General features: G+C 46.9%; 4 protein-coding genes and 1 long non-coding RNA gene across 7 annotated transcripts in view; 3 read left to right on the top strand and 2 right to left on the bottom strand.

Moving 5' to 3' along the window:
• mymk (myomaker, myoblast fusion factor) overlaps positions 1-3,402 on the top strand; it is a 44,895-nt gene extending 41,493 nt beyond the window's left edge. For both annotated transcript variants that reach the window (XM_061279253.1, XM_061279254.1), the window contains exons 3-8: positions 543-758; positions 1,015-1,129; positions 1,474-1,622; positions 1,916-2,032; positions 2,104-2,244; positions 2,337-3,402. In XM_061279253.1, the coding sequence (XP_061135237.1) occupies positions 624-758; positions 1,015-1,129; positions 1,474-1,622; positions 1,916-2,032; positions 2,104-2,244; positions 2,337-2,576 (897 nt within the window). In that variant the 5' untranslated portion in view covers positions 543-623 and the 3' untranslated portion in view covers positions 2,577-3,402. The remainder of the gene's footprint in view (positions 1-542; positions 759-1,014; positions 1,130-1,473; positions 1,623-1,915; positions 2,033-2,103; positions 2,245-2,336) is intronic.
• On the bottom strand, positions 922-2,858 carry LOC133154515 (uncharacterized). Its single transcript, XR_009714477.1, has 2 exons — positions 2,717-2,858; positions 922-2,549 (listed from the first exon to the last, which is right to left on the bottom strand). It is a non-coding gene; the product is annotated as an uncharacterized LOC133154515 (long non-coding RNA).
• A 1,792-nt stretch (positions 3,403-5,194) lies between the features above and the next one.
• On the top strand, positions 5,195-8,844 carry slc2a8 (solute carrier family 2 member 8). Its single transcript, XM_061279177.1, has 11 exons — positions 5,195-5,292; positions 5,365-5,480; positions 5,996-6,158; positions 6,258-6,464; positions 6,663-6,762; positions 6,822-7,033; positions 7,287-7,436; positions 7,500-7,608; positions 7,785-7,916; positions 8,012-8,157; positions 8,291-8,844. Exons 2-11 carry the CDS (start codon positions 5,383-5,385, stop codon positions 8,435-8,437), a joined length of 1,464 nt encoding a protein of 487 aa, XP_061135161.1. The 5' UTR covers positions 5,195-5,292; positions 5,365-5,382; the 3' UTR covers positions 8,438-8,844.
• Positions 8,845-9,686: 842 nt separating this feature from the next.
• On the top strand, positions 9,687-19,597 carry LOC133154389 (protein HIRA). The gene is made up of 24 exons (XM_061279059.1): positions 9,687-9,875; positions 10,889-10,951; positions 11,023-11,133; positions 11,670-11,760; positions 12,034-12,128; positions 12,276-12,371; positions 12,506-12,666; positions 13,075-13,242; positions 13,553-13,666; positions 13,841-13,911; positions 14,031-14,136; positions 14,240-14,458; positions 14,522-14,607; positions 14,745-15,110; positions 15,417-15,642; positions 15,751-15,879; positions 15,959-16,107; positions 16,191-16,352; positions 16,501-16,559; positions 16,643-16,748; positions 16,829-16,951; positions 17,037-17,200; positions 17,380-17,468; positions 18,071-19,597. The coding sequence occupies exons 1-24, from the start codon at positions 9,839-9,841 to the stop codon at positions 18,185-18,187; spliced, it is 3,108 nt and encodes a 1,035-aa protein (XP_061135043.1). The 5' UTR covers positions 9,687-9,838; the 3' UTR covers positions 18,188-19,597.
• Positions 19,446-22,730, bottom strand: nudt12 (nudix (nucleoside diphosphate linked moiety X)-type motif 12). Of its 2 annotated transcripts, none has more exons than XM_061279196.1 (8): positions 22,593-22,730; positions 21,866-22,063; positions 21,392-21,653; positions 20,960-21,230; positions 20,680-20,847; positions 20,463-20,576; positions 20,201-20,400; positions 19,446-20,134 (listed from the first exon to the last, which is right to left on the bottom strand). In XM_061279196.1, the coding sequence occupies exons 2-8, from the start codon at positions 22,060-22,062 to the stop codon at positions 20,006-20,008; spliced, it is 1,341 nt and encodes a 446-aa protein (XP_061135180.1). In that variant the 5' UTR covers position 22,063; positions 22,593-22,730; the 3' UTR covers positions 19,446-20,005. The 2 variants fall into 2 exon arrangements, with proteins under 2 accessions (XP_061135180.1, XP_061135179.1); XM_061279195.1 differs by having other exon boundaries at positions 22,573-22,697.

The following is a 22,730-nucleotide window of genomic DNA, read 5'->3' as shown; positions in this document are numbered from 1 at the left end:
CTTCCACGCAGCGTCATTCATCATCATCATAATTATCATGGCGGCCGTTTGTCTGTCTGTCTGTCAGCGAGACGCACGGCGAAAAGACGGAAGGCGCAGACCCTGACACTTTTTTCTATAGCGTTGGCCGCTGAAGGGAAATAGGGCCGGGCATGGTTTTTAATGGATTCTTCCATGCTTTGACATCCTAACTAAAGAGAACAAAAAAATAAACAACCATATAGAGAATTTGAAGCTGAGTGTGGAAAATAACTGCTCGCTTTGCTACCACCTGCACCTTCTCTGTTACAAAAACAAATTGAAAATAAATAGGCAATTTTTTTTTAATGCGTTGATATATATTTATATTATTGATATTGATATTATTGATATTATTGATATATATATTATTTATATATATTTATTTTTATTACTTATATATATTTATTTTTATTATTTATATATTATTTATATTATTTAACGCAAACAAAAGTGGCAGCAAATGTTTGGCTGGTGTCCCACGGCTGCTGCACAAACAGTTGCCCGGCCATGACTCTGCACAGGAGCACTTCTCGCACGCCCATCTAAAGAGTTCAGGCACCAGCTGGACGCACAGCTCACTTTCTCCCGGGATTGTCGCCGAGATGGGCGCCTACATCGCCAAGATGTTGCTGCCCACCGTGAGCAGCGTGGTGTTCCTGCCGGCCGCCAGCGTGGCTGCCAAGCGAGGTTTCCACATGGAGGCCATGGTCTACTTCTTCACCATGTTCTTCAGCACGGTGAGACGTCGTCCTCGCATTGGGTTGTATTTTTCCTTTTGATCGTCTTTGCTTTGGAACTTCCGAGCAGTCACGTTACTATCACATAAAAGATACAAGGTGTGTACCAAATACTCATTTGTGGCCCCAAAATGGATGTAACAAATGCACAATGTTTCATGGCTGATTAATGGCCATGAAATATTCAGTTGTAGCCACAAAATTTTAATTTGTAGCCATAAAAGAACACAAAAATTTTGTTTGTTGTTGCGTGCAGATCTATCACGCCTGCGACGGGCCTGGCCTGACCATCATCTGCTTCATGAAGTACGACATCCTCGAGTACTTTAGCGTGTACGGCACGGCACTATCCATGTGGGTCACGCTCATCGGTGAGTCCAAACATCCCACTTTGCCTGGGGACAACAAATTGATGGTGGGGTTTGTAGTCCAATCGCAAACAGTCAAATTAATAAACTTGGAGATGTAGGACTACCACAGATTAGACACTTAAACAGCTGCGGATAACATTTGTTGGACACACACCGACGCAGATGCAGGCTAACAGTTCCAACAGCTGACCGGGGGAGTCCATTAAAAGCGCCAGGGTGACCTTTGAACTCAGTTGTGCCTCAATTTGTGAGGCATTAAAAATCAAAACAGATGACTCTTTGTTTGAGGTTCTGGAAGTGTAATGAGTAGACTTCAAAGGCGACAACCTTGTTTGCGTGCTCAGCTTTGGGGGACTTTGACGAGCCTCAGCGTTCCAGCATGACCATGTTTGGAGTTCTGAGCATCGCGGTGCGGATCTACCAGGACCGCTGGGGGTACGGGATCTACTCGGGCCCCATCGGATCGGCCGTCTTCATCATCACCGTCAAATGGGTGAGTCCAGTAGACGCAGGAGAACCGGTACAAGATGAATCCACGTGCTCTTACTTTGACCAGCAAGTGGTTTTCATGTTAGTGTCTCCCTGCTCCTTGGTCTTCTGTGCCCCTTCCTTCCCCATCTCAATCATACTCTATCTCCTCATCTCCCTCCCCTCTTTGCTTCCTTTTCACCTACTCCTCCATTTCATCCTCCTCCACCGCCATCTTTCAACTCCATACTCTCCACTTCCTCCCCACCTGTCCTCCTTATCCTCACCTTCACGTCATGTTCCTCTTACTCCTGCCAGCTTCAGAAGATGAAGGAGCTGCGAGCGGTGTACCCCGAAAAGCGGGTTTACACCCAGCAGGTCGGTCCTGGCTGCTGTTTCGGGGCTTTGGCCCTCATGCTACGCTTCTACTTTGAGGTTTGCAAATCGGACGCCGCCGCCCGTCCCGTGTCTGCACATCAACAAGTGTCTTTCTGTCTGTCTGTCAGGAGTGGGACTACGCTTACGTGCACAGCTTCTACCACCTGTCGCTGTCCGTGTCCTTCGTCCTGCTGCTGCCGAAGAAGAACCGCTACGCCGGGTCGGGCCGCAACGCCGCCAAGCTCAGCTGCTGGACACTCTGCTGCTGCGTACGTGATCATTTACATAAATACACACACAGTAAGGGTCGTCGATAAAAGGTAGATTGTCTAATATGTGTCGTCTTTGTCCGGGTCCGCAGAGCTTGTCACCGGCCTCCTACAAGGAAAAGAAACATACGCCAGAGAAGAAAGACACGCCGGAGAAACAAGACACGTTGGCGAAGGACAAGAAGAAGAAAGGCTCAGCGTGTCGCTCGCTTCTGAAGGCCTTCAAGGTGTCCGAAAAGACCCCTGTGTTGCCCGTCTTCTCTCCTGCGCCGTCCACACCCGTCAAAGGAACCAGCATCAGCAAGCTGAAGGAGATCAACGGATGGAAGTGAGGCAGAAAAGTGTGGTAGGGGAAGGACCACAAAATGCTGGCTGAGAACCCCCCCACACACACAAACACATGAATACACGCACATGAAAAATTGAACACAGTTGAACAGACACACACACAAGCATGCAAGTGCAGGCTCACTATTTGGCATGGCATGAATTCCTTTCATGGGCAGCTGACGTACGCACAGCGGCGTAGGCGGGAACGTCACGACCTTCTCGTTAGTGCGCCAAGGTGTTAAAAATTCCAAAAGGTCCCTGAAGATGCGTATAAAAGCTGAAACGTGACATTTAACACAGTGATAAAACAAAAACACGCGCACACACGCCACTGCCGGGCCAGGCAGACGGTCGGCGTCTAGAAAGCATCAAGTGTCTTGGCGAGCCGCCCGCTGCCTTTCCTCAAGAGGAAGTCCGCCCGTCGGACAGACAGACAGGCGGGCAGGCGGCCTGACGTTTGGCTGTCTGTCCGTTTCTCTCGGGAAACATTTCACTGCAGACAATTTATACATTTTGGACATGTTTGCTCCTCTCGCTGCCTCGCCAGTCACTTTTACTGGTGTGTGTGTGTGCGTCTGCGTGCTTGACGTGTGTGTGTGGTCTGAAGTGTGTTTGCCAGTGTGTGCAATTACGTCAGCTCTGTCAGAAGGTGTCTCCCATCCAGACCAAAATTTTAAAATCCCCCAAACAATGCTGCGGCTTGACCCTGGTCACTCCCCAAATATTCTCGCACGCACACACAAAATCGATCTCATACAAAATATTTTGATGAATGTTCAATTATTATGTTTTGATATTAATAAACCTATATTTTTGATTGTATGACAACCTGGCTTGTAGAGTTAGTTGAAAAACTTTATGATAGCTGATTTATTATTTCCAAGGTTAAAAAAGAAAAACGTTTTTCCGAGAATGAACGCGTGATGACTTTCTCTGTGTTGATGTTGGACTTTCACCGCCTGCAGACGACAGAAACGAACAGCCGCGCCGCCGTCAACAGTTAGCGCAGCTGCTCGTCATGCTACACTCACTCGTTCCGCTAACACCGAGGTCGGCTTACACCAAGGTCTGCCCACAGGAGTATGCGTGACTGAGTGATATTCCACAGTATAAGCTTAAGATAAATATATGTGTTCAATGCTGCCCAAAAGGTCCTGGACTTCTCAAAAGTTATACTCAGGCTTTTCTATCACAAAGATAGAAAAACAAAACTAAACACAAACAGTACCGTATTGGCCTGAATATAAGACGGTGTTTTTTGCATTGAAATAAGACTGGAAAAGTGGGGGTCGTCTTACATTCGGGGTCTAGACATTATACCCATTCACAAAGCTAGTTGGCGCCAGATATCTTTAAAGCGAATGCTGAACTTAACTCCCCAGGCCAAAGCGAACCCTTGTCACAAAGAATAAAAATAAAAATAGTGGTAGCACGAAGAAGAAAAATGAAAAATAGCGGTAAGAAAATAAGAGAAGCCATTCATTTACAAATAGGATTGCACTTTAGTTACCATATTTAAATGTTCAGATATTAAGATGTGATAGACAGTTTTTGCATGATTTGAATGAGGCAAAATAACATGCTTTTTCTCTCAAATATATCGTTATAATCATTTGTTTCAGATAATAATAAATTATATTTATAACGCACTTTATATTCGGAGGAATCTCAAAGTGCTACATGGCAAATAAAAACAAGAAAACAAAACAAGGACAAGTATAAAACAAGATGTACAGTAATTATTTTCTGTATAAAAATTAAATTTGGTGTTCAAAAAGTCTTTTTTCAAACTTGAATCTTGAAAAAGAGGGGGTCGTCTTATAATCAGGGTGGTCTTATATTCGGGCCAATACGGTAGTTCCTGCACTTCAGACACGCAGTGGGGACACAGTAGTGACCTCAAGATCTAGGAATTTCTAGGTTAATTTGCTCATAGGGCCGAATAAAACAACACTTCTCGTACTATCGTGTAGAGTAGTCATTAAAGTTTTTGCTATTGTCACTCAAAACCAGTGGGTCGTGCTCCACGTTAGCCTCTGGTTCCACCTACTGGCTAATAATGGAACACCAACTTATGGAGCGTATGCTGCAGTCTTTTGAAAGATCATCAAACTTTAACGCTGTAACGTGCAAAGACAAAAATATTCAGAAGCATATGCTTTTTTGTTGTTGACTCTTTTTGTACTCTTGCTGTTTCGCTCTAGACGTCACTATAGTGGAATCAGTGTTTAAACATGGAAACTTCTTAACTGGAACTGGCGGCGTTTAATTAATGTTCCTAATAAGAGGATAATAGCAATTGTGCAAGATGGAGGGACAGACTTTATCCAATATCCATCCATTATACACAAAAAAAGACGCCAAAATTCGAATGAAAAACGGAAATGTTGGTAACAGAAGTCTGAGTTACACCTAGCAAAATAAAACACCACGCTGATGGAAAAAAAGTAATACATAGTTTGAAATATTACCATGTTTCGTCTTAAAATATGTTTATACCTCACAGGTATTCAAATGTCGGCCGAGATGCCCAACAAAGGCGAAACCAAACGTTTTCTTATCACAGGTGAGCTTTACTTTGAAAGGAGTAAGCGGAAATAGAAGACAGACCAATGGTCAGCTGACTGGAATGTTGACAAAGCTAGCTTCGATCCCGGAAGAGACCGGAAGACGCCGGCGAAATGCGCGACGCACGCGAGATTTTGTGATTATTTCAAGGTAAGCGTTGTATTGAAGCCGCGCACCTGCGGACTGCACAAGGCGTAACATTACAGGGCCTATTTCGGAAAGGTTTGGGGGAAAGTCGTGATGGACATCCAGCAGGAGCACAGTCGGCTTCTGAATGCTGACAGTCGAGATGATGGCGATCCCACGGGGCTCATATCCGAACAGGACGCTTATCTTAGGTAAGTCAGAAACAGTGGGGCATTTTAAATTAGACATTTTTTTAATAATATATAAATAGCCTTACTATGTGAGTGTTTGCTTCATTTATTACTTTTATAGTTATTTTTACTAATGAATCATGGTTTCCCAGGGTAGTGTAATAAGTCCAGTGTTGTTTTTGCTTATGGTTTAAAGTATAATTTATGAAGTGGAAAATATAACTGGGAAATCACTTAACATCGTGTACCTAATCACAAAAATTTTGAAAAAAAAATTGCAGTCATAATTGCTATAAAATAAAAAGTGCCAGCCTCTGAATCCTTAAATGACTATTTCATGGAATGATGCATATGTGAAGAAATGATGAAAAGTAGACATTGCGTGGGACTTTTCTGCTGATTTCAAATGCGCTGACATGAATTATTGAATTGAAGTCTCTCGTGACTTTCTTAATGCAATCAAGCAGTTATCCTGATTAGCGCTAATCATTAACATGCTCCTCTGACTCCTCCTCGTGCTCTTCCTTGCTGTGTAGCAAAGTAAGCAACAAGAAGTTGTACCTGGCCACCTTGGCATCCGTTCTGGGGCCCATGAGCTTCGGTTTTGTGCTGGGCTACAGCTCGCCCGCTATTCCGGAGTTGGCCAGGAGCCCGGACCCCCGACTGCGATTGAACGAGGTGCAGGCGTCCTGGTTTGGGGTAAGAGGGTCATCCGATCAGCGGGCTGGACGTGGCATGTGAAAGGACACTCTTGGTTTTGCTCCCCGCCTTTGGTGATGCCGCGTTTGTTCACCGCAGTCGGTGGTGACGCTGGGGGCGGCAGCCGGCGGCCTGCTGACTGGCTGGATGGTGGACAAGGCGGGCAGGAAGCTGACACTCATGTTCTGCTCGCTGCCCTTCGTCTTCGGCTTCACTGTCATCATCGCTGCCCAGAACGTGTGGACGCTCTACGTTGGACGCATACTCACGGGGCTCGCCAGCGGAGGCGCCTCCCTCGTTGTACCGGTCGGACTCCTCGTTAAGCCTCTTTGCTTCTTGTTTCTTTACCCTTTGTTATTGGCGTATCGTCTCTCACCTTTCATGTGGTTAAATGTGCAACTTTTTGTCAGAGTCCTTGTGTTTCCTCTTTCCTTGTCTCCTCATGTCTTTTTGGGTGTGGTTTCACGTCACTTGACGCTAATCTTGTGTATTTTTTTCCATCAGCTGTACATCTCAGAGATGGCTCACGAGCGTGTGCGAGGAACGCTGGGCTCGTGCGTGCAGCTGATGGTTGTGTTCGGCATCATGGGAGTTTACCTGGCTGGTACGTTAGCAGCTAAGGTTTCTGTCGTTGAAAATTGAAGCGAATTGATTCATTCGCAGGTCTCTTTGTGGACTGGCGCTGGCTGGCGGTGTGCGGGGCCGTGCCGCCCACGCTGCTGATTTCGTCCATGTGCTTCATGCCGGAGACGCCGCGCTTCCTGCTGTCGCAAGGCAAGCGGCGTGAGGCAGAGGAGGCGCTGCGCTTTCTGCGGGGGCCTCACGCGGCCGTGGAGTGGGAGTGCACCCGCATTGAGGAGGCCTGTGACCAACAGGCAGGTGGGGGGGAATGGCTGCCTCCCAAAATCTTCCTCTTGTCTAGAGGAGGTGGAGTGTTATTGAAGGTCGTAATTCTTTCGGCTGAACCGGATAAAGATTCCAAAGAACACCCACAACAGGAAACAAAATACATGAATGGAGACTCACGCAAATTTACATTCAACTAATAACATAGACCCACACTAACATGCGGCCATATTTAATTAAAACCTCACCCATTAATATACATTAAACGCTGTCTCCCGGCAGGGTCCCAGCTTCCGGGCGGCGGATCTGAAGAATGCGGCCGTGTACAAGCCGCTGGCCATCGGCGTGATGTTGATGTTCTTCCAGCAGATGTCAGGCATCAACGCCGTCATGTTTTACGCGCAGAACATTTTTGAGCAGGCGCACTTCAAGGTCAGCCAAATCAAGCTAGGGACCAATTGTTGACATCAACGATGATGCTGTGGTGTCTTTCAGGAGAGCGACCTGGCCTCAGTGATCGTGGGCTTAGTTCAGGTGGTCTTCACCGGCGTGGCGGCCCTCATCATGGACAAAGCGGGAAGGAAAGTGTTGCTTGTCATTTCAGGTGAGCTTCTCTAGACCTTGTTGGGCATGTGACATCATCACAAGTGTTGTGGGGAACTAAAAGAACATGACTTGACTTGAGTCAGACTCAAGTGGCTACTTTTTTAAGCTTGCTTATGACTTGCACATATTTGTGACATTCTCCCAACTGTGGTTTGGTTGTTACTCTATGTTTAGGTGTGGCCATGGTGATAAGCACGGCAGCGTTTGGGCTTTACTTCTACTTGATGTCCAGAAGCTCCTCGCCAGAAGAACATCACGCCAACATGTCCTGGTTGGCCCTCACCAGCATGGCTGTCTTCATCACAGGTCAGACGGACAGCCCACGTGATGCATAGTTAGTTAGTTTTCTTACCTCCACTAAGCATTGTTTGTTTGTGTTGTGTGTGTATGTGCATGTGTAGGCTTCGCCTTGGGTTGGGGTCCCATTCCATGGTTGGTGATGTCTGAGATTTTCCCGGTGAAAGTCCGTGGCTTCGCCAGCTCTGTGTGCGTGCTGACCAACTGGGGCATGGCTTTCATCATCACCAAGAGCTTCCAGGACATGATGGTCAGCTCCTAAACACCACTTCTTCTGGTTTCTTGTTATAAATTAAGTGTTGAGGCCAGCAGGGAATGTCTGGATCTCACTTAAAAAGTCAGTTGTCGGCCATATTGTAATGGGCTCTGCTGTTCTCTTCTAGACTCTTCTCACCAGTGCGGGAACTTTCTGGCTCTTCTCGTGCATGTGCCTCCTCAGCCTGGTCTTCACTGTTGTATTTGTGCCGGAAACTAAAGGGCGGACACTGGAGCAGATCGAGGCCAACTTCCAGGGAACGGCAGGACCGTGATGGCTTCCAGAAACCTCGTTAAAAACAATGCAAATGTTCTCAGAAATGTCTCCAACGCACAAGTAGCAAGAGTTCTGGGAGGAAGGGGTGTGGTCACTGCATGACAATCACTGAGAGCACACTCCTGGGTGGAACAATGGATTGATAATTTGTTTTCCTCATTTTTTTTGTTTATAAATGAAGGTACAACGTTCTCTACAACTCATCTCAGGTGGGTTACTTTGTTTTTCATAATGAATACAAACGGTTATAATTTGACACGTGTGTTTTTCATATGTAATTATTAGGGAAATTTATCAAAATGTGATGAAAAGATTCCACGCTGCTGTTGATGGGTGTCGAGGGCTGGGGTGGTAAAACTATGGTCAATTTGTATTATTATTAATAAATAATCTGCAAATTAATAATGTTTGTCTGTGATTCTAATAGCTTTTACATAGCGTGAGTCCTGTCATTTGCTGTGTAAATAGATTTGGGATTTCTTTCACGTTATATCTGCTTCAAATTGAATTCAATTCAGTTGTATTCCCTTATCTGGGTCATCATTGGATCATTGACTTGTTGCCAATCAAAAAAGAAAAAAAAAATGGTAAAAGAAGCAAATTTACATAGAATTTCACCTTCCTCCTAGTTAATTAATAAAGGATGTTAAAATCAGGGAATGTTGTTAATATCCGTCACCTGAGGGTAAATGAAGCCATTTGAGACGTTTCTTTCATTAAGGACTGTACAAATACATTTGACTTGACTTAATTTTTTTCAAATTAATTGCATAATTATTTCAATATTTAAATCTCGTGGTGCACGTACTACATTACATTTTTGTGCAATAGCGTCAAATTAAAGTTTAATTACTTTTTTGGAGGGGTGCATTGTTGGCCTAAAATGGTAACTAAATATGGTGTTTTAAAAGTATAGACCTAAATTGATCATGAAAACGCAGTTGATTTGCACATAACCGATAACGATCACTTGATCAAATTTAGTTTCCGCTGAGACGTCATTTAAATTTTCAAAACAAAAGTTAGAATTTAAGGCATAGCTTTTGTACCCGTTATTGGTGGTAAATGTGACGCGTAACGATATTTAAATATATAGTATTAATTGGAATATGGTAAAATCATCATTGTATTTGTCTTTGTCCTTGACAGAGCAATAGTTAGTAATTTATGTTGAAAGATCTAGGACTTTACTTCCTATTTGGGAGCGCGACGCGTAGTATAGACTTCCGGTCCTGCGTGGTGTTACCTCGTCTGTCGTCCGGTCCGCTTCGGCGGGGATGCTGCAAGAAGCGATGGAGTTGAAGCCCCCCAGAAACACTCGAGCGTCTGCCGGAGTTTGAGAGATAAAAGGCGGGCGCCGAGCCGAATAAGGAACGATAATATTGATAAGATTTTTACGATGAAGCTGCTGAAGCCGAGCTGGGTGAGCCACAACGGTAAGCAAGCGAATCTCATGGATCAAGTTGAGGCTTTTGTTGTTGTCGGCAGAAGCTCCCGAGGGGAGTGATGGCGAGGTGGGCACCGAAACGTCCACACCCGGCGTCTTTTGGAGGGCAGTTTTTTGTCACTATGGTCCTCCCTCAGACTCAAATGTTTGTTAATCCCAGCTACCCGCCTAGCCCTCTGCCGGCTAGCTTTAGAAGTTAGCCAATACAGCTAACTGCTGTCACTTTGCTAAGTTAGCCATTAGCATGCTTAACGGCTGACACGTTTGGGCCGTTTTCAGTTCGAAAGGCTCCATCTGTGTGTCATGTACACGGAGAGATTCGGCTCCTTGAATTAGGGGGTTCTCAATGAAGCTTCGAGTACACGTGACTTACCCCCACACCCCCAACAAAGACATCATGGATTGTATTTTACCTGGTGAAGGCAGCACTTCATATCAATTAGTGTGCAATAAAAACCCTTTATAACATTTGTAGACGAGTAACATTCTCTCTACTTGACAACTAGTCTAGTACAGTTTATTGTTAGTTTTTCAATCTATGCTGTCCCAGCCGATGCATCTATAGCTGGTTCAAACAAGGCATATGGAGGGATAATTATGTTTGTATTATTGCCAATGTTTTGTGGTCTCTTCTGTCGTATTATTATTTTATGTGATATGTTCTGTGAAGCGCTTTGTTACAGCGACAGCTGTTGTGAAAGTGTGTGGAAAATGGAAAATGTTTGTTGACATTTTGTTGAAGCAAAGCAATCTTCGGATAATTGAGACAACCCAAGTTTTACTGCTGATTACTGAAACATGTAATGACCTTTTTTTTTTTTGACGAGTCTTGTTTTCTTTCTTTTTTTATTCGTAGTTTCTGTTTTCATAGTCATGAAATATGAGCTTTAAAGAAATCAGTCAGAATTCTTTAAATTGGCTGTTCACCATTTGAAAAATAGCTGGCATGAAATAGTTTATAGTGTTATATAATAATGTTTCGTGTGTGTTTTGTTTTGACAGGCAAACCCATCTTTTCTGTTGACATTCACCCGGATGGAACCAAATTTGCAACCGGCGGGCAAGGTAACGTGTCAAACACACACCAGGATAAGTCAAATCGACGATTGGCGTAATAAATTGTTTGTGATCTTCAGGGGAGGATTCGGGGAAGGTGATGATTTGGAACATGGCGCCTGTCCTCCGTGAGGAAGATGAGAAAAATGAGAATGTTCCCAAAATGCTTTGCCAGATGGACAATCATCTCGGTAATATTCTTAGGAAAACACTCGAAGTAGACGGCATCAACTTCTCAACAAGTTGCATTAATGTTAATCATTCTCTGCAGGGTTACGGAAATATGATGTATAGTATTCCTGCATTGTCTGTCTAAAGTGTTGCTGCACTGTTCGCGTTCAAAGCAATTGCCGTTTACGACGTCAATGCTAGTTCTTTAGCATGTCTATGGCAGTTTGTATTGTGTATTAGCATTATGCTATCTGACTTTCATGAGGTAGTTATGCAGTGGTTTCAATACATGTGTAATTGTCTTTGCCTAAAGTTTAGTTTGACAGTAAACATTTTGTATGTCAGGTTTTTGCTCGTAAGTCAAAGCGAAAGAAATCAGTCGAGCAATGGCTCGTATCTCGAAAAACACATCAGATGGGTCGCTTGTTAGTCCGTGTACCAGTGTACACAAGCAAATCTTTTCATTATTTAGTACACTTCCTGTTAGGATGCTTTTTTTTATTTTATTTTATTTTTTTAATTTATAAATACAACTTCAAATCTTATTTGTGTTCAGCATGTGTGAACTGCGTGCGCTGGTCCAACAACGGCCTGTACCTTGCATCGGGAGGGGATGACAAGCTGGTGATGGTGTGGAAACGAGCTGCGTATGTGCACGCACACACACACATATACACACACACACACACACATGCATAACTTAATATCGCTATGTGCTAGCTGCTTTTTAAAAATTAAACGATTAGCTTAATCAGTTGTGGAGTCAAATTTAATAATGACGACCCAAAGTGGACAACAAAAATAGCTGCATGCTGCTGCGTTCATCAGATTTTTTTTATCTGGATAATTGGTAGTATAATTGATTCTAAAAAAAAAAAAAAAAATCTTAACCCTGGTATTGATACACTCTTGATGTTAAGGTTCATCGGTCCGAGTACAGTGTTTGGCTCAAGCAGCAAACTGGCCAACGTGGAGCAGTGGAGATGTGTCACCATTCTGAGGAACCACACTGGAGGTAACACAAGCACACGCAAAGCCACAACATTGTACTGGAGAAGTAAGCGTTTTCTTCAGGCACTTGAGCCGCCACTGTTTGTATACAAGACATTTAAAAAGTCTATCTTTTATATCATTATTATGTTGATGTTTGCTGTGTGTGTAGATGTGATGGACGTGGCCTGGTCTCCTCACGACGTGTGGCTGGCGTCATGCAGCGTGGACAACACCATCGTCATCTGGAACGCACGCAAATTCCCCGGTAAAATCCAGTGTCCCTTCACCGCCGCCAGTCTCAAAACCACAGTTTGTCAAAAGCAACCACTGAAGTGTGATCAAAGGGGCCTCAAAAAGTTCCTAAAAGGTCCGACCGCGTGGGCTCGGTTGATTCCTCAGAAATGGTGATGTGCCTGCGGGGACACACGGGCCTGGTCAAGGGCCTGACGTGGGACCCGGTGGGCAAGTACATCGCTTCGCAGGCTGACGACCACAGCCTGAAAGTGTGGAGGACGGTAGACTGGCAGATGGAGGCCAACATCACCAAGCCTTTCAGCGAGGTAGGCGGCGGGAAGATGATGAGTATTATGCTGTTCAAGGGTTTTCCTGGCACAAAAAAAATGAGAAACGGAAAAAAGAAAATACAACAAACAAAGGCCCAGGGACTCAATTTGATGCTGATGCACAAACGTCACTCAGCAGGCCTGGCCCCCCTTGTTAAAGCCAGACACGTTTAAAGGCACCGCTGCAAAGTGCAAGATGACCCCAAAGCAGACAAAATCAAAAGCTGCACCTCATTCGAATGCTTTTTGTCGGTGGTGTTGATTCTACAAATAATGAAGAGCTGCAACATGAACTCATTCGTTGCCAGCCCGGTTAAAATTGATCTCCATCGCCGTCAATGGCAGTGAATGAGGTAAAAGAAAAACATGTCAGCACATTTGTCTCCTTCCTGTTCTTTGTGCCAGTGCGGCGGGACCACGCACGTCCTGCGTCTGTCGTGGTCGCCTGACGGCCAGTACCTGGTGTCTGCGCACGCTATGAACAACTCGGGACCCACGGCGCAGATCGTGGAGCGGGACGGCTGGAAGACCAACATGGACTTTGTGGGCCACAGGAAAGCCGTCACGGTGGTGGTGAGTGTCGCCACACATGTCTTGCTCATCAGAAGCCAACGCTAGTCATTGCTCAGCTTTTTAGTCTTTTATTGCACTCGGAAATGGCGGATCTGCAGCGAGCATAGTTGCTCCAGTGCAGGAAAGTGTCGAGGCGGGGAAACGGAAGCAACGTTATTTGTACGCTAGACTTTAAACAAGCCACCTTTTATAGCGTGCTCTTTTGCAAAACATCAGTGTCCACACAGACGTCCCCCCCCCCCCCCCCCCCCCAAACCTCCCTATGTGTTGGCGTTTCAACACATTTTTCTCTGTGTGCGTGGGTGTGTAGAAATTTAACCCAAAGATCTTCAAGAAGAAGCAGAAGAACGGCGGCTCTTCGAAGCCCAGTTGTCCCTACTGCTGCTGCGCTGTGGGCAGCAAAGACCGCTCGCTCTCCGTCTGGGTCGGTAAAGGTTTTTGATAACGACTCATTTTATTGTCAAGTATTTATAACTACTTTGATCATTTGGAATAGTATCAAATTGATAGATAATCGTTTATAATCTTTATAATCAAGATCAGTTTACCTCTCCATTTTCCTTTGTGGTCGCTAACAGCATTTCTTCTTCATGTTCAGCTGACCTCTCTAAAGCGCCCCCTAGTGGTCATCCACGATTTGTTTGACAAATCCATCATGGACATTTCCTGGTGAGTTTTCCAAAGAGCTTGATCGATTGATACATTTCGACATCATATTTACGATGCCATGCACTTGTGTTTTCAGTTCCCTTCATTGGTTCTTTGTTCTGTGTATGTGTGTGTTGAAGGACTCTGACGGGTTTGGGCATGTTGGTGTGTTCCATGGATGGTACCGTGGCCTACTTGGACTTCTCACTGGACGAACTAGGAGACCCGCTCACTGAGGAGGAGAAGGTCCGACACCCGGGCGCCAGCGACCATCAATCAGAACCGCCCCCCTCCCAACACCAATCCTGCAGAACCCAAACCCAATGAATAAACATCTTCTCTTTTTCAGAACACCATCCACCAGAACATCTACGGCAAGAGCCTGGCTATTACCAACACGCAGGAGCCGCAGCTAGCCACCACCATCATCGAGAACCCGGAGATGCTCAAGTACCAGCAGGAGAGGCAGAGCTCGGCCCAGAACAACTGCACAGTGGCCAGTGCGGATTCCTCGGCCCCTAAACTCAACAGTGTCATGAACGGGGAGTCTCTGGAGGACATCAGGAAGGTGAGCGCAAAGGTTTTGGCCTACCACAGGTCAGTCTTCACTGACTTCCTGATGTTCTTGCAGAACCTGCTGAAGAAGCAGGTGGAGACCCGAACCGCCGACGGCAGACGACGGATCACACCGCTGTGTATCGCTCAACTGGACACCGGGTAAGGAGCGCTTTGCTGAGCTGCGCTATGGCATAAGCAGGCAGCTTGTTCTCGTTGAGTCCAAACCGTAGCATCCACAGTCTTGCTTCTTTATTGCCAACAGCTGCACAGTATTGATTGTCTGCCTTCTTCGTCAGGGACTTCTCCCCGGCACTCTTCAACAGCGTTCCCATCTTGCCGTCCTCCTTGTCCAACCAGCTGGCCCCTCAACTCAGCACCGACTCTAGCCAGGGACAGGCGGTGGCAGCGGCTCCCTCGCAGGGAGGGCTGCGGACCAACCTGGACACCGAGCTCGCCCCGCTTCCGCCGCCCGCCAATGCGGCTGCCAAGGGACTGGAGGACCAGGTCCTCCCATCCAGCGTCAAGGCCAGTCTTCTGCTGGCGTCCGCCTCCAAGATGGAACCTATGAAGGCCTTGGACTCCAGGTTCACAGAAAGATCCAAGACCACGCCGGGCGTCCCCGCCGCCATCTCCTCCACTGCCGGCCTGCTGCCGCTCGACAGGTGATTAAGTCACGTGTCCTGACAAGAGAACATTCAGGTCGGCCAAACACGCGTTTAAACATCTGCCACAAACAATCAGGGCCAAAAACATCTTACAACCTGATCCTTCCAAATAAATGTCTGACAAAGAGATTTGATTGACATGGATTGTAATGTTAGTTAGTTTCTGTCTTTGATGTCGTGAGGTTTTCTGGAAAACAAAAAATAGCCTGATGTAGGTGCGTTTTTCAGGGAGTTGTAAGTATGTTTCTGGTGAAACTGAAATTGCACCTTCTAATAACTTTGCTCTCCCGATGGCCCTTTCAGGTCCAAAGATGTGGCGGTGGCCGTGCTAAAGGACACAAAGGCTAAAGAGGACACCAGCAGCGACAGCGAGGACAAGATGGCCGCCATCAACAAAAACCTGACCTTGTGTAAACGCAAACCTGAGCCCCTGATGTTGGACGCCGCCGAGGTGGTGGAGAAGCGCAAGAAGGGACGGCCTCGGAAGGACAAAATGGCGGCGCCCATCTTGAGCCAGGCATTCACGCAGGTTAAAAATAAAAAAGCAGTGGGAAAATGACAATGTATACCTCAAGGCATATTGGCCCATATTTAACTAGCCCCCTTTTTTTTTTTTTTTTTTTTTTGTCCGTTTTAGTTAATTCCTCCCCCCGAGCGGGAGCCCGTCAGGACAGCGGCGGCGGTGGTGGTGACTGCGCAAACTCCAGCACCAGCGGCTGTCCTCAAGCTGCCGACACCCAGCGTCCAGAAGTCCTTCAGCTTGCAGGTGACAACAGGACACAAAAAAAAGACACACAAGCAAGGACGGGTTAATGATGCGTTTGTGCGCACGTGTGAGCACACAGGTGAGCATGGAGCCGGCGGTCTTTCTGGAGGTGGAGAACGAGGTGACGTCGGCGGCGGGCTCCAGGCTCAGCCAGCTGCGATGCTCCCGAGACGGCCGTGAGTGGAACACGTTGTTGCCCAGCTCCGTGGTGGCCGCCGCGGGGAGCAGGTGAGCCTCAAGCCACACCCCTCTTTGACCAATGGAGTCCCAGGATGTCACGTGACCGCATTCCTCCCGGTTCTCCTCCTCAGTGACGTCCTGGCCGTGGCGTGCCGAGACGGGATGCTGTCGGTGTTCTCGTCGTGCGGCCGCCGCCTGCTGCCGTCCATCCAGTTGCCATCGCCCGTGTCCGCCCTCAACTGCTCGGCCCACTTCGTCATGGCGCTGACTGCCGGGGCCACGCTGTCCGTGTGGTCAGTTCACAGTGCGACAATGTCATGTGCTTGACGGCGAGGTTGTGGGGTTGACGGGAACATGTTGATGTCAAGTGTTATATTAATTGCATGTGGTTGTCTTTAAAAGATTGATGATGTCATTGGCCTGTTATGTGCTGACCTGCAGGGACGTCCAGAAGCAGAAGGCTTTGGTCAAAAACGAGTCCCTAGCGACCATTTTGTCTGGTGAGACCGGCCACTTCCCCTTTCCTGCCTGGCACGCTATGCAAAGCAGACATTTTGCGACACATTTTTGTGCGTGCGTGCAGGTTCAGAGGTGACTGTGTCTCAGTCTTTGCTGACTCAGCGGGGCGTCCCCGTTATCGGTCTGTCCAACGGCAAGTCCTTCTGTTTCAGCTTGTCTCTGGAGACGTGGTGAGACATAAACAAACTAACTCTGGAGCTAACTAACTCCTCCCCTCAGCCCGACTGACTCATTGGCATGTCATGTTCAGGACGCTGATTGCGGATCAAGTAGATTGTCTGGTCCAATGCGCCGACTTCAGGAGCTGCCTCCCTACCCAGGATGCGCCTGGCTCCTCTGGGCCTCTGGCCACCATGCAGGGACGCAACCTCAAGTAAGAAGCATGACTAAAAGTATTGGGACAAATGGTGAAAAAGGGGCAAAAAAGGAGTCTCTTCTTTGTTCTTGTCATGGGGCAGCGCCGGCCGCATGGCGTCCCGTCTGTCGGCCGCCCCGCACCACCTTCAGCAGAGCATGACTTTGGCCTTCCTGGAGAACCAGCTGGCGGCAGCTCTCACGCTGCAGTCGGCGCCCGAGTATCGCTACTGGCTGCTCATCTATGCACGCTTCCTCGTCAACGAAGGTGAGCTAACAGTTCGGTTAGCTATAAACACCGGGCGAGGCAAGGGACCATTTTAAGTCTCATTGTGCCCATTTCCATCGGACTTGTTCATCACTACACACAGATTTAAATGGTCCACAGGTCATCAAATGAAAGGCGAAATTCTGAACATGACGTTATCTCCTCGGTTCTCTTTTTAGGTTCTGAGTTTCGGCTTCGAGAACTTTGTAAGGAGCTTCTGGGTCCTGTTCACAAGTCTCCTGCGACAGCCTGGGAGGCCACCACACTGGTAGGAAGGCCACAGAGGGGACTTGGTCATCTTCGGCCTCATTGTCTCGGAATATTATTTCACATTTTCACAAAGGAAATTCCAAAATTAGGACATATTTGAAACACTGAAATCCTTCTCACACCTTTCTTGCAAAGCATTCCAACTTCATAGATCTCATTAGACATTTCTGCCTTTCAACATTTCAGTTTACCTTCACGCAATTTCCACTGAAATTGTCTTGTCTTGTTTTTCGTTAAGGTTACACCAGTGCTTCTCAATTATTTTCTGTTACGCCCCCCCCTAGCAAGAAGAAAACTATTCGCGCCCCCCCTCCCCACCGTGACTATCCTAACTTGTCTTGTAAGTCGTAAAATGTTGCACTGTCGCAAACGTGACAGAAGTAACAATGAGAGCGCCACTGCCCCCTGCTGTAGTAAACGCGCAATTACACTTTATTCTAGTACTGCCAAAAAAAAAGCCTGTTCCCCAGGGTCACACGCGCCCCCCCAGGAATAGCACCACGCCCCCCAAGGGGGGCGCGCCCCACTATTTGAGAAGCACTGGGTTACACGTTGTCAATGTGATACGAAGTTGTGATTTCGCTGATTGTTTGCCTTCAGGGTTTGCGAAAGCGGGAGTTGTTACAGGAAGTCCTGCCCGTCATCGGAGAGAACCTGCGATTCCAAAGACTGTTCACAGAGTACCAGGACCAGCTGGAGCAGCTGCGCAGCAAATAACACAAACACACACACACACAGAATTTTGCGCCTGGCTCACTCCTCAGCTTGGACTTTCCACACAGAGCGAGGCTCTCCGGCGTCGACACCACGCTAACAGGTGACCTTGGAGCTTGTTGTCTTGTCCAATCGGCGCTTTGCTGGAGCCCTCCTCGTCCGCATCTATGCACCAATCATGAGCGTGAGTGCAACTTGCTCGAACCAAAGCGATGCCTTCAAGTGTGTTTAAAAAAATATATATATAATAATAATTCACACTCCTGCCAGTCCAGCGCTTTTACAACCCTTAAGAAGACTCTTGGGATTTTTTTTTGTTTTTTTTTGTTGTTTTCTGTCAGCAAACCACCTGAGCAGAACCTTTTTCCAAAGTAGTCAATCGTAGTTCTTGCCCGCCGACAACTCCTGAGTCCAAAACTAGTGGACTCATCTGTTCCAGGTGCGACTGCATCTCCATAGGAATCACTTTTGAGTCGAAGGACTCATGCCAGATGTAAAGGGAACGCATCAGGTGCGAGCGGGTCCACACCCGAGAGTCCAAGTCAGATTTTGGGGTCTTTAAGATGTGTGAATAACTTCATACCAAATGTGAACGTGTCCATATTAAGGTGCGATTAATTGCACAAATGGTGCGAAGGTCTCGAACTTGTCCCTTACAAGTGTGAACGTGTCCCGCTGTGAATGTTTGCACACCGGGTGTGTGACTAATTGGAAAGATGTTAATGGGTCCAAAAGAAGGAATTCATGCCAAGTAAGAACTCTTCAATATGAGTTGTGAAGGTGTTTGTGCCTGGTGTGATGTTCTGACATTTGCCCGAAGCCCCCCCCTTTTTTAAAAAGTCAAAGGAAATCACCGCACAGTCAAGAGCAGTAGAAATCGCTGTGCTTTTATTGCTGAATTCCAGCGTGCGCACAAGTCATGGCCGAAAGAAGTAATCTTGCCACTGACTGGCAACCAGTCCAGGTTGTACTTTACCAAGGACAGGCATGCTGAAAAATGAACAAAAGAAAAAAAAAAAAAAGGGGCCTCCTGTTTTAGAGGAGCCGAGTCATCCCGACCTCTGTTTGGTGTGAACCATGAATTGACTTGTTTTGATGGGTCAGTGAAGATGTGACCAGCAATGATGACTGCTGGTGCACTTCTGTAAATAACATCAACAAATGCAACTTGACAAGACTCCTTTCCTTATTTCTCATCTGTCCGTCTGTGCGCAGGCTACAACAATGGCACCAGCTTGCTTTGTTGTGTAGTTTGCACGTGTGTGTGTGTGTGTGTGTGTGTGTGTTTCTAAGGGGTTTTTTTTGTGTGTGTGTTGACAGAACGAGAGTCCTTTTTAAATGTTTATATTTTTTTCTGTATTTGGAACAAGAGAACTGAAATACTGCTTGAAATTAAACATTTGTTTTTTTCTACTTTCTGGTGCTTTCATATATTAGACCTGGAACTAAAGCATTGCAGTTTTTTTGTGGGCAACTGTCATTTTTTTGTGCTCAAGCCAAAGGGAATGATAATATTCCTTTTGTTCCATCTTGAATCCAATGAGCGATTTTGAAGTGAGTGCCTTTTCACGCAGCTCTTGCCACCATTTTTTGGCATCTCACGTAAATCATAAATTGCTCTTTACAGCAGGGCTTGGTTCCGTACTAGAATCCATTGAGGGAATTTCCACAATTTCTGGTTGGTTAACCGGCAATTCTTCAGGCTTGACAGTGGAACAACTTTTATTTTGAGGTAAACAAATCATTTTATTAATTTTGTCGAATGACTGTTGAAATGTTTTCTGCTGATTCCGTGGTCCCTAAGTATTTTGAGTTCAAAGTTCATAGATTGGCGGCTTTGCTGATCCAGTGTCGCAGGAGCTGGTGAGCAATGGTCTGCTTGGGCGGTAGGATGAGACCTGACTGGATGGGACCCAGGCGGGATTCTCCACCCAGCAGCGCCTCCATCACCTGGCCGCAGGACACAAGACAACAAAGGATAAGGGGAAATCGACAATTTGGTATTTGTTGCTTTACCTCTTGCCGCGGAAACCATCGAGCCTCCTCTATCTCGTTGCGGTCCACGCTGATGTCTGTCGTCACGGCGACGCAATGGCAGCCAATCATAAGTTGCGAGGGCATGGGCCACGGCTGACAGGAAATGTAGCGAACGGCGCCCACTCGCACGCCGCTCTCCTCGCACACCTCGCGCCGCGCCGCCGCCTCCAGCGTCTCACCTGACGTTACTTACTGTCACTGTTTGTGTGTGTGAAATGTGTGAAACCTTGTGCAAGCTTACCGGGTTCTACAAAGCCGGCCAGGCAGGAGAACATTCCGGCCGGGAAGACGCTTTTCCGGCCCAGGAGGCACTGGTTTCCTCCCGGGTGGACCACCAGCATGATGACCACGGGGTCTGGAAGGAACGAGGAGTTAAAGTGACTTGAGTGTAAGTGCGCATGAGTGTAATTGGTTCATTTGTAATATACGTGTGTGTGTGTGTGTGTGTGTGTGCGTACCAGTGCGCGGGTAGCATGTGTTGTGTACCCCCCTGTTGCTGGGGCACTGTTGCTTACAGCAGCGCCTCTTGTGTCCTCCTTCCTCAGAGACGGTGGCACTTCCGCACGTGGAGCAGAAAGCGTTGCGTCGGTGCCATGCTAGCAGGGCGCGGGCCGGAGCCAGCACGCCTGAAAGAGCCAGAAGATGAGAAGTCGTCATCGTCGAAGGTGTCATTATGAATCCCAATGAGACTCCCTGCTGTAATATAAGCAAAAGTATGCACCCGTGCGTCATCCTCACCGGCGTCCTCGTCACTGAGGTTTAGAAGGTCCCGGTGCGGCGATGAGGCAAATGAGCACTTGCGCTCCCCGTGCAGGCAGCGAGCAAGCAGTGCCGCCCCGTCCTCGCCGCTGCTGATGGCAAACCAGGCCGGGAGCTCCTCCAATGCGCGTTCCGATCCCGTCGTGCTGCTGCTCCTCTTTTCCACGCCAAGGAAGACCAGAAGAGAGTCGGCCTCCTCCAGGAGATCTTTGACGGCCTCGTAGCCCAAACGACACAGATGTTGCACACCCTTGAGGGAATTCCGGAGCAGGGAAAACCAAATTATAAACAAGCAAGTCAAAACAGTTAAAAAACAAGTGTAAAATTACAAACAAATCAAAAAGTCAAGAGCCAAATCAAGAAGACCCAAAGCCAGAATGGAGTCAGTCAAACCAAGAAGCAAGTTGCAACCTGCTGGTCATGGTGCAGCATGGGGCTGAGGTCTGAAAAGAGCAAGAACACGGAGCCCGGATGCTTCTTCCTGTCCTCCAGCCACGCGGCGTCAGTACGCTTGGCGCTCAGACGGTCCAGAGGCTCGCCCCCAAAGTAGTTCTCCAACCCGACGCCATCTCCGTCTTCTTCTCCCAGTAAGACCGAGACATGCCGGTGACCCCAGAACTTGGCCACGTCAGACGCGCTCTGGCCGCTACTGTTCACCCGATTCCTGTCGCACCTCCAAACAACATGAAGAAGCAGAGGTTCTTTAAATGGCGGTGGGTCTCGTTCCGAACACAGCCAGAGGGTGTGCACACGCATCGCAAGTCACATTAATGGTGGAAAATGCTTGGAAATGATTCATCTTGGTTTCATTTTTGTAAATCACAAACACCTAGCATTTGAGCAAGGGTGTGTCGACTTTTTCTAATCACTGCAAGTTTTGTTTACCCATGTCGAAGTAGTGTTTGGACCACGGCAGTGTGTCCGCTTCTCGATGCGAGCATGAGGGCCGTCCATCCTCTCGAGTCCGTCTGCTCCAGCAGAGACGGGACGACGGACAGCAGGGACGTCACCTCGCCTTCGTTGCCGTGAGACGATGCGTCCAGGAACTTTGCCACAACTTCCTCCTTTGGCGCGCCTGACATCCTGCGGGGAGAAATTACAGTAAGTACAACAAGCAAAACAATATTGAAATTCTACATTGACGGATTCTTTTGAATATTTTTTTACCTTAGATGTTGCATTTACATTTCGTTCATTAAATTCATTCATTTTAATTTATATTGATCTAAAATGACATTTTATGTCACTTTATTCGACAGTATGATTATAAACAAATGTAAAATACATTAAGATAATATTTTCACCATGGACCTCGACATGAAATAAATATCTATGTACCTTTTACCTAATTTGTATAGTGAGACCAGAAGTTGGTACGTTGTTACAAGCACACTAAGGTAATATATCAAAATAATAACAAATATTCTGACAGACATTTTATAACTTTTCGAGGTGAAGCTGTAAGAAATGTTTCTCATGTGCTGCACCAAAGAAGGCTAAGCTAACTAGCTCGCTGCCATCGTGCTAAGAGGCTATGGCTAACTGAGTGTGTTGAAGCAAAATTAATATTGTATGAAGGATAATAATGTTACCGATTTGTGAAGAAAATCACCTGAAACCGGTCGGCGAACAAGTTTACGTCCGCTCTGTTAGTGCATAAGTGACGCAAGGGTAAGATGCGTTCAGGTGTACATCCATTAGTCCGTCCTTTTAAGATTTATTTGACTTCGTCTCAAGTACGAAGAATGGT

Source organism: Syngnathus typhle, linkage group LG5 (genome assembly GCF_033458585.1).
Source record: "Syngnathus typhle isolate RoL2023-S1 ecotype Sweden linkage group LG5, RoL_Styp_1.0, whole genome shotgun sequence".
Taxonomy (NCBI): domain Eukaryota; kingdom Metazoa; phylum Chordata; class Actinopteri; order Syngnathiformes; family Syngnathidae; genus Syngnathus; species Syngnathus typhle.
The sequence above is the reverse complement of the archived record's forward strand: the minus strand, read 5'-3'. Positions and strand labels throughout refer to the sequence as shown.

Bases quoted from the DNA above. Each gene is read 5' to 3' on its own strand.
- slc2a8 (XM_061279177.1), top strand. From the start codon at position 5,383: ATGGACATCCAGCAGGAGCACAGTCGGCTTCTGAATGCTGACAGTCGA. The intron at 5,481-5,995 runs GTAAGTCAGAAA...CTTGCTGTGTAG, and splicing joins GAACAGGACGCTTATCTTAG to CAAAGTAAGCAACAAGAAGT. The intron at 7,034-7,286 runs GCAGGTGGGGGG...GTCTCCCGGCAG, and splicing joins AGGAGGCCTGTGACCAACAG to GGTCCCAGCTTCCGGGCGGC.
- LOC133154389 (XM_061279059.1), top strand. From the start codon at position 9,839: ATGAAGCTGCTGAAGCCGAGCTGGGTGAGCCACAACG. The intron at 9,876-10,888 runs GTAAGCAAGCGA...TTGTTTTGACAG, and splicing joins GAGCTGGGTGAGCCACAACG to GCAAACCCATCTTTTCTGTT. The intron at 12,129-12,275 runs GTAACACAAGCA...CTGTGTGTGTAG, and splicing joins TCTGAGGAACCACACTGGAG to ATGTGATGGACGTGGCCTGG.
- nudt12 (XM_061279196.1), bottom strand. From the start codon at position 22,062: ATGTCAGGCGCGCCAAAGGAGGAAGTTGTGGCAAAGTTCCTGGACGCA. The intron at 21,654-21,865 runs GTAAACAAAACT...TGTTGTTTGGAG, and splicing joins CAAACACTACTTCGACATGG to GTGCGACAGGAATCGGGTGA. The intron at 20,135-20,200 runs GTAAAGCAACAA...TCCTGCGGCCAG, and splicing joins GATGGTTTCCGCGGCAAGAG to GTGATGGAGGCGCTGCTGGG.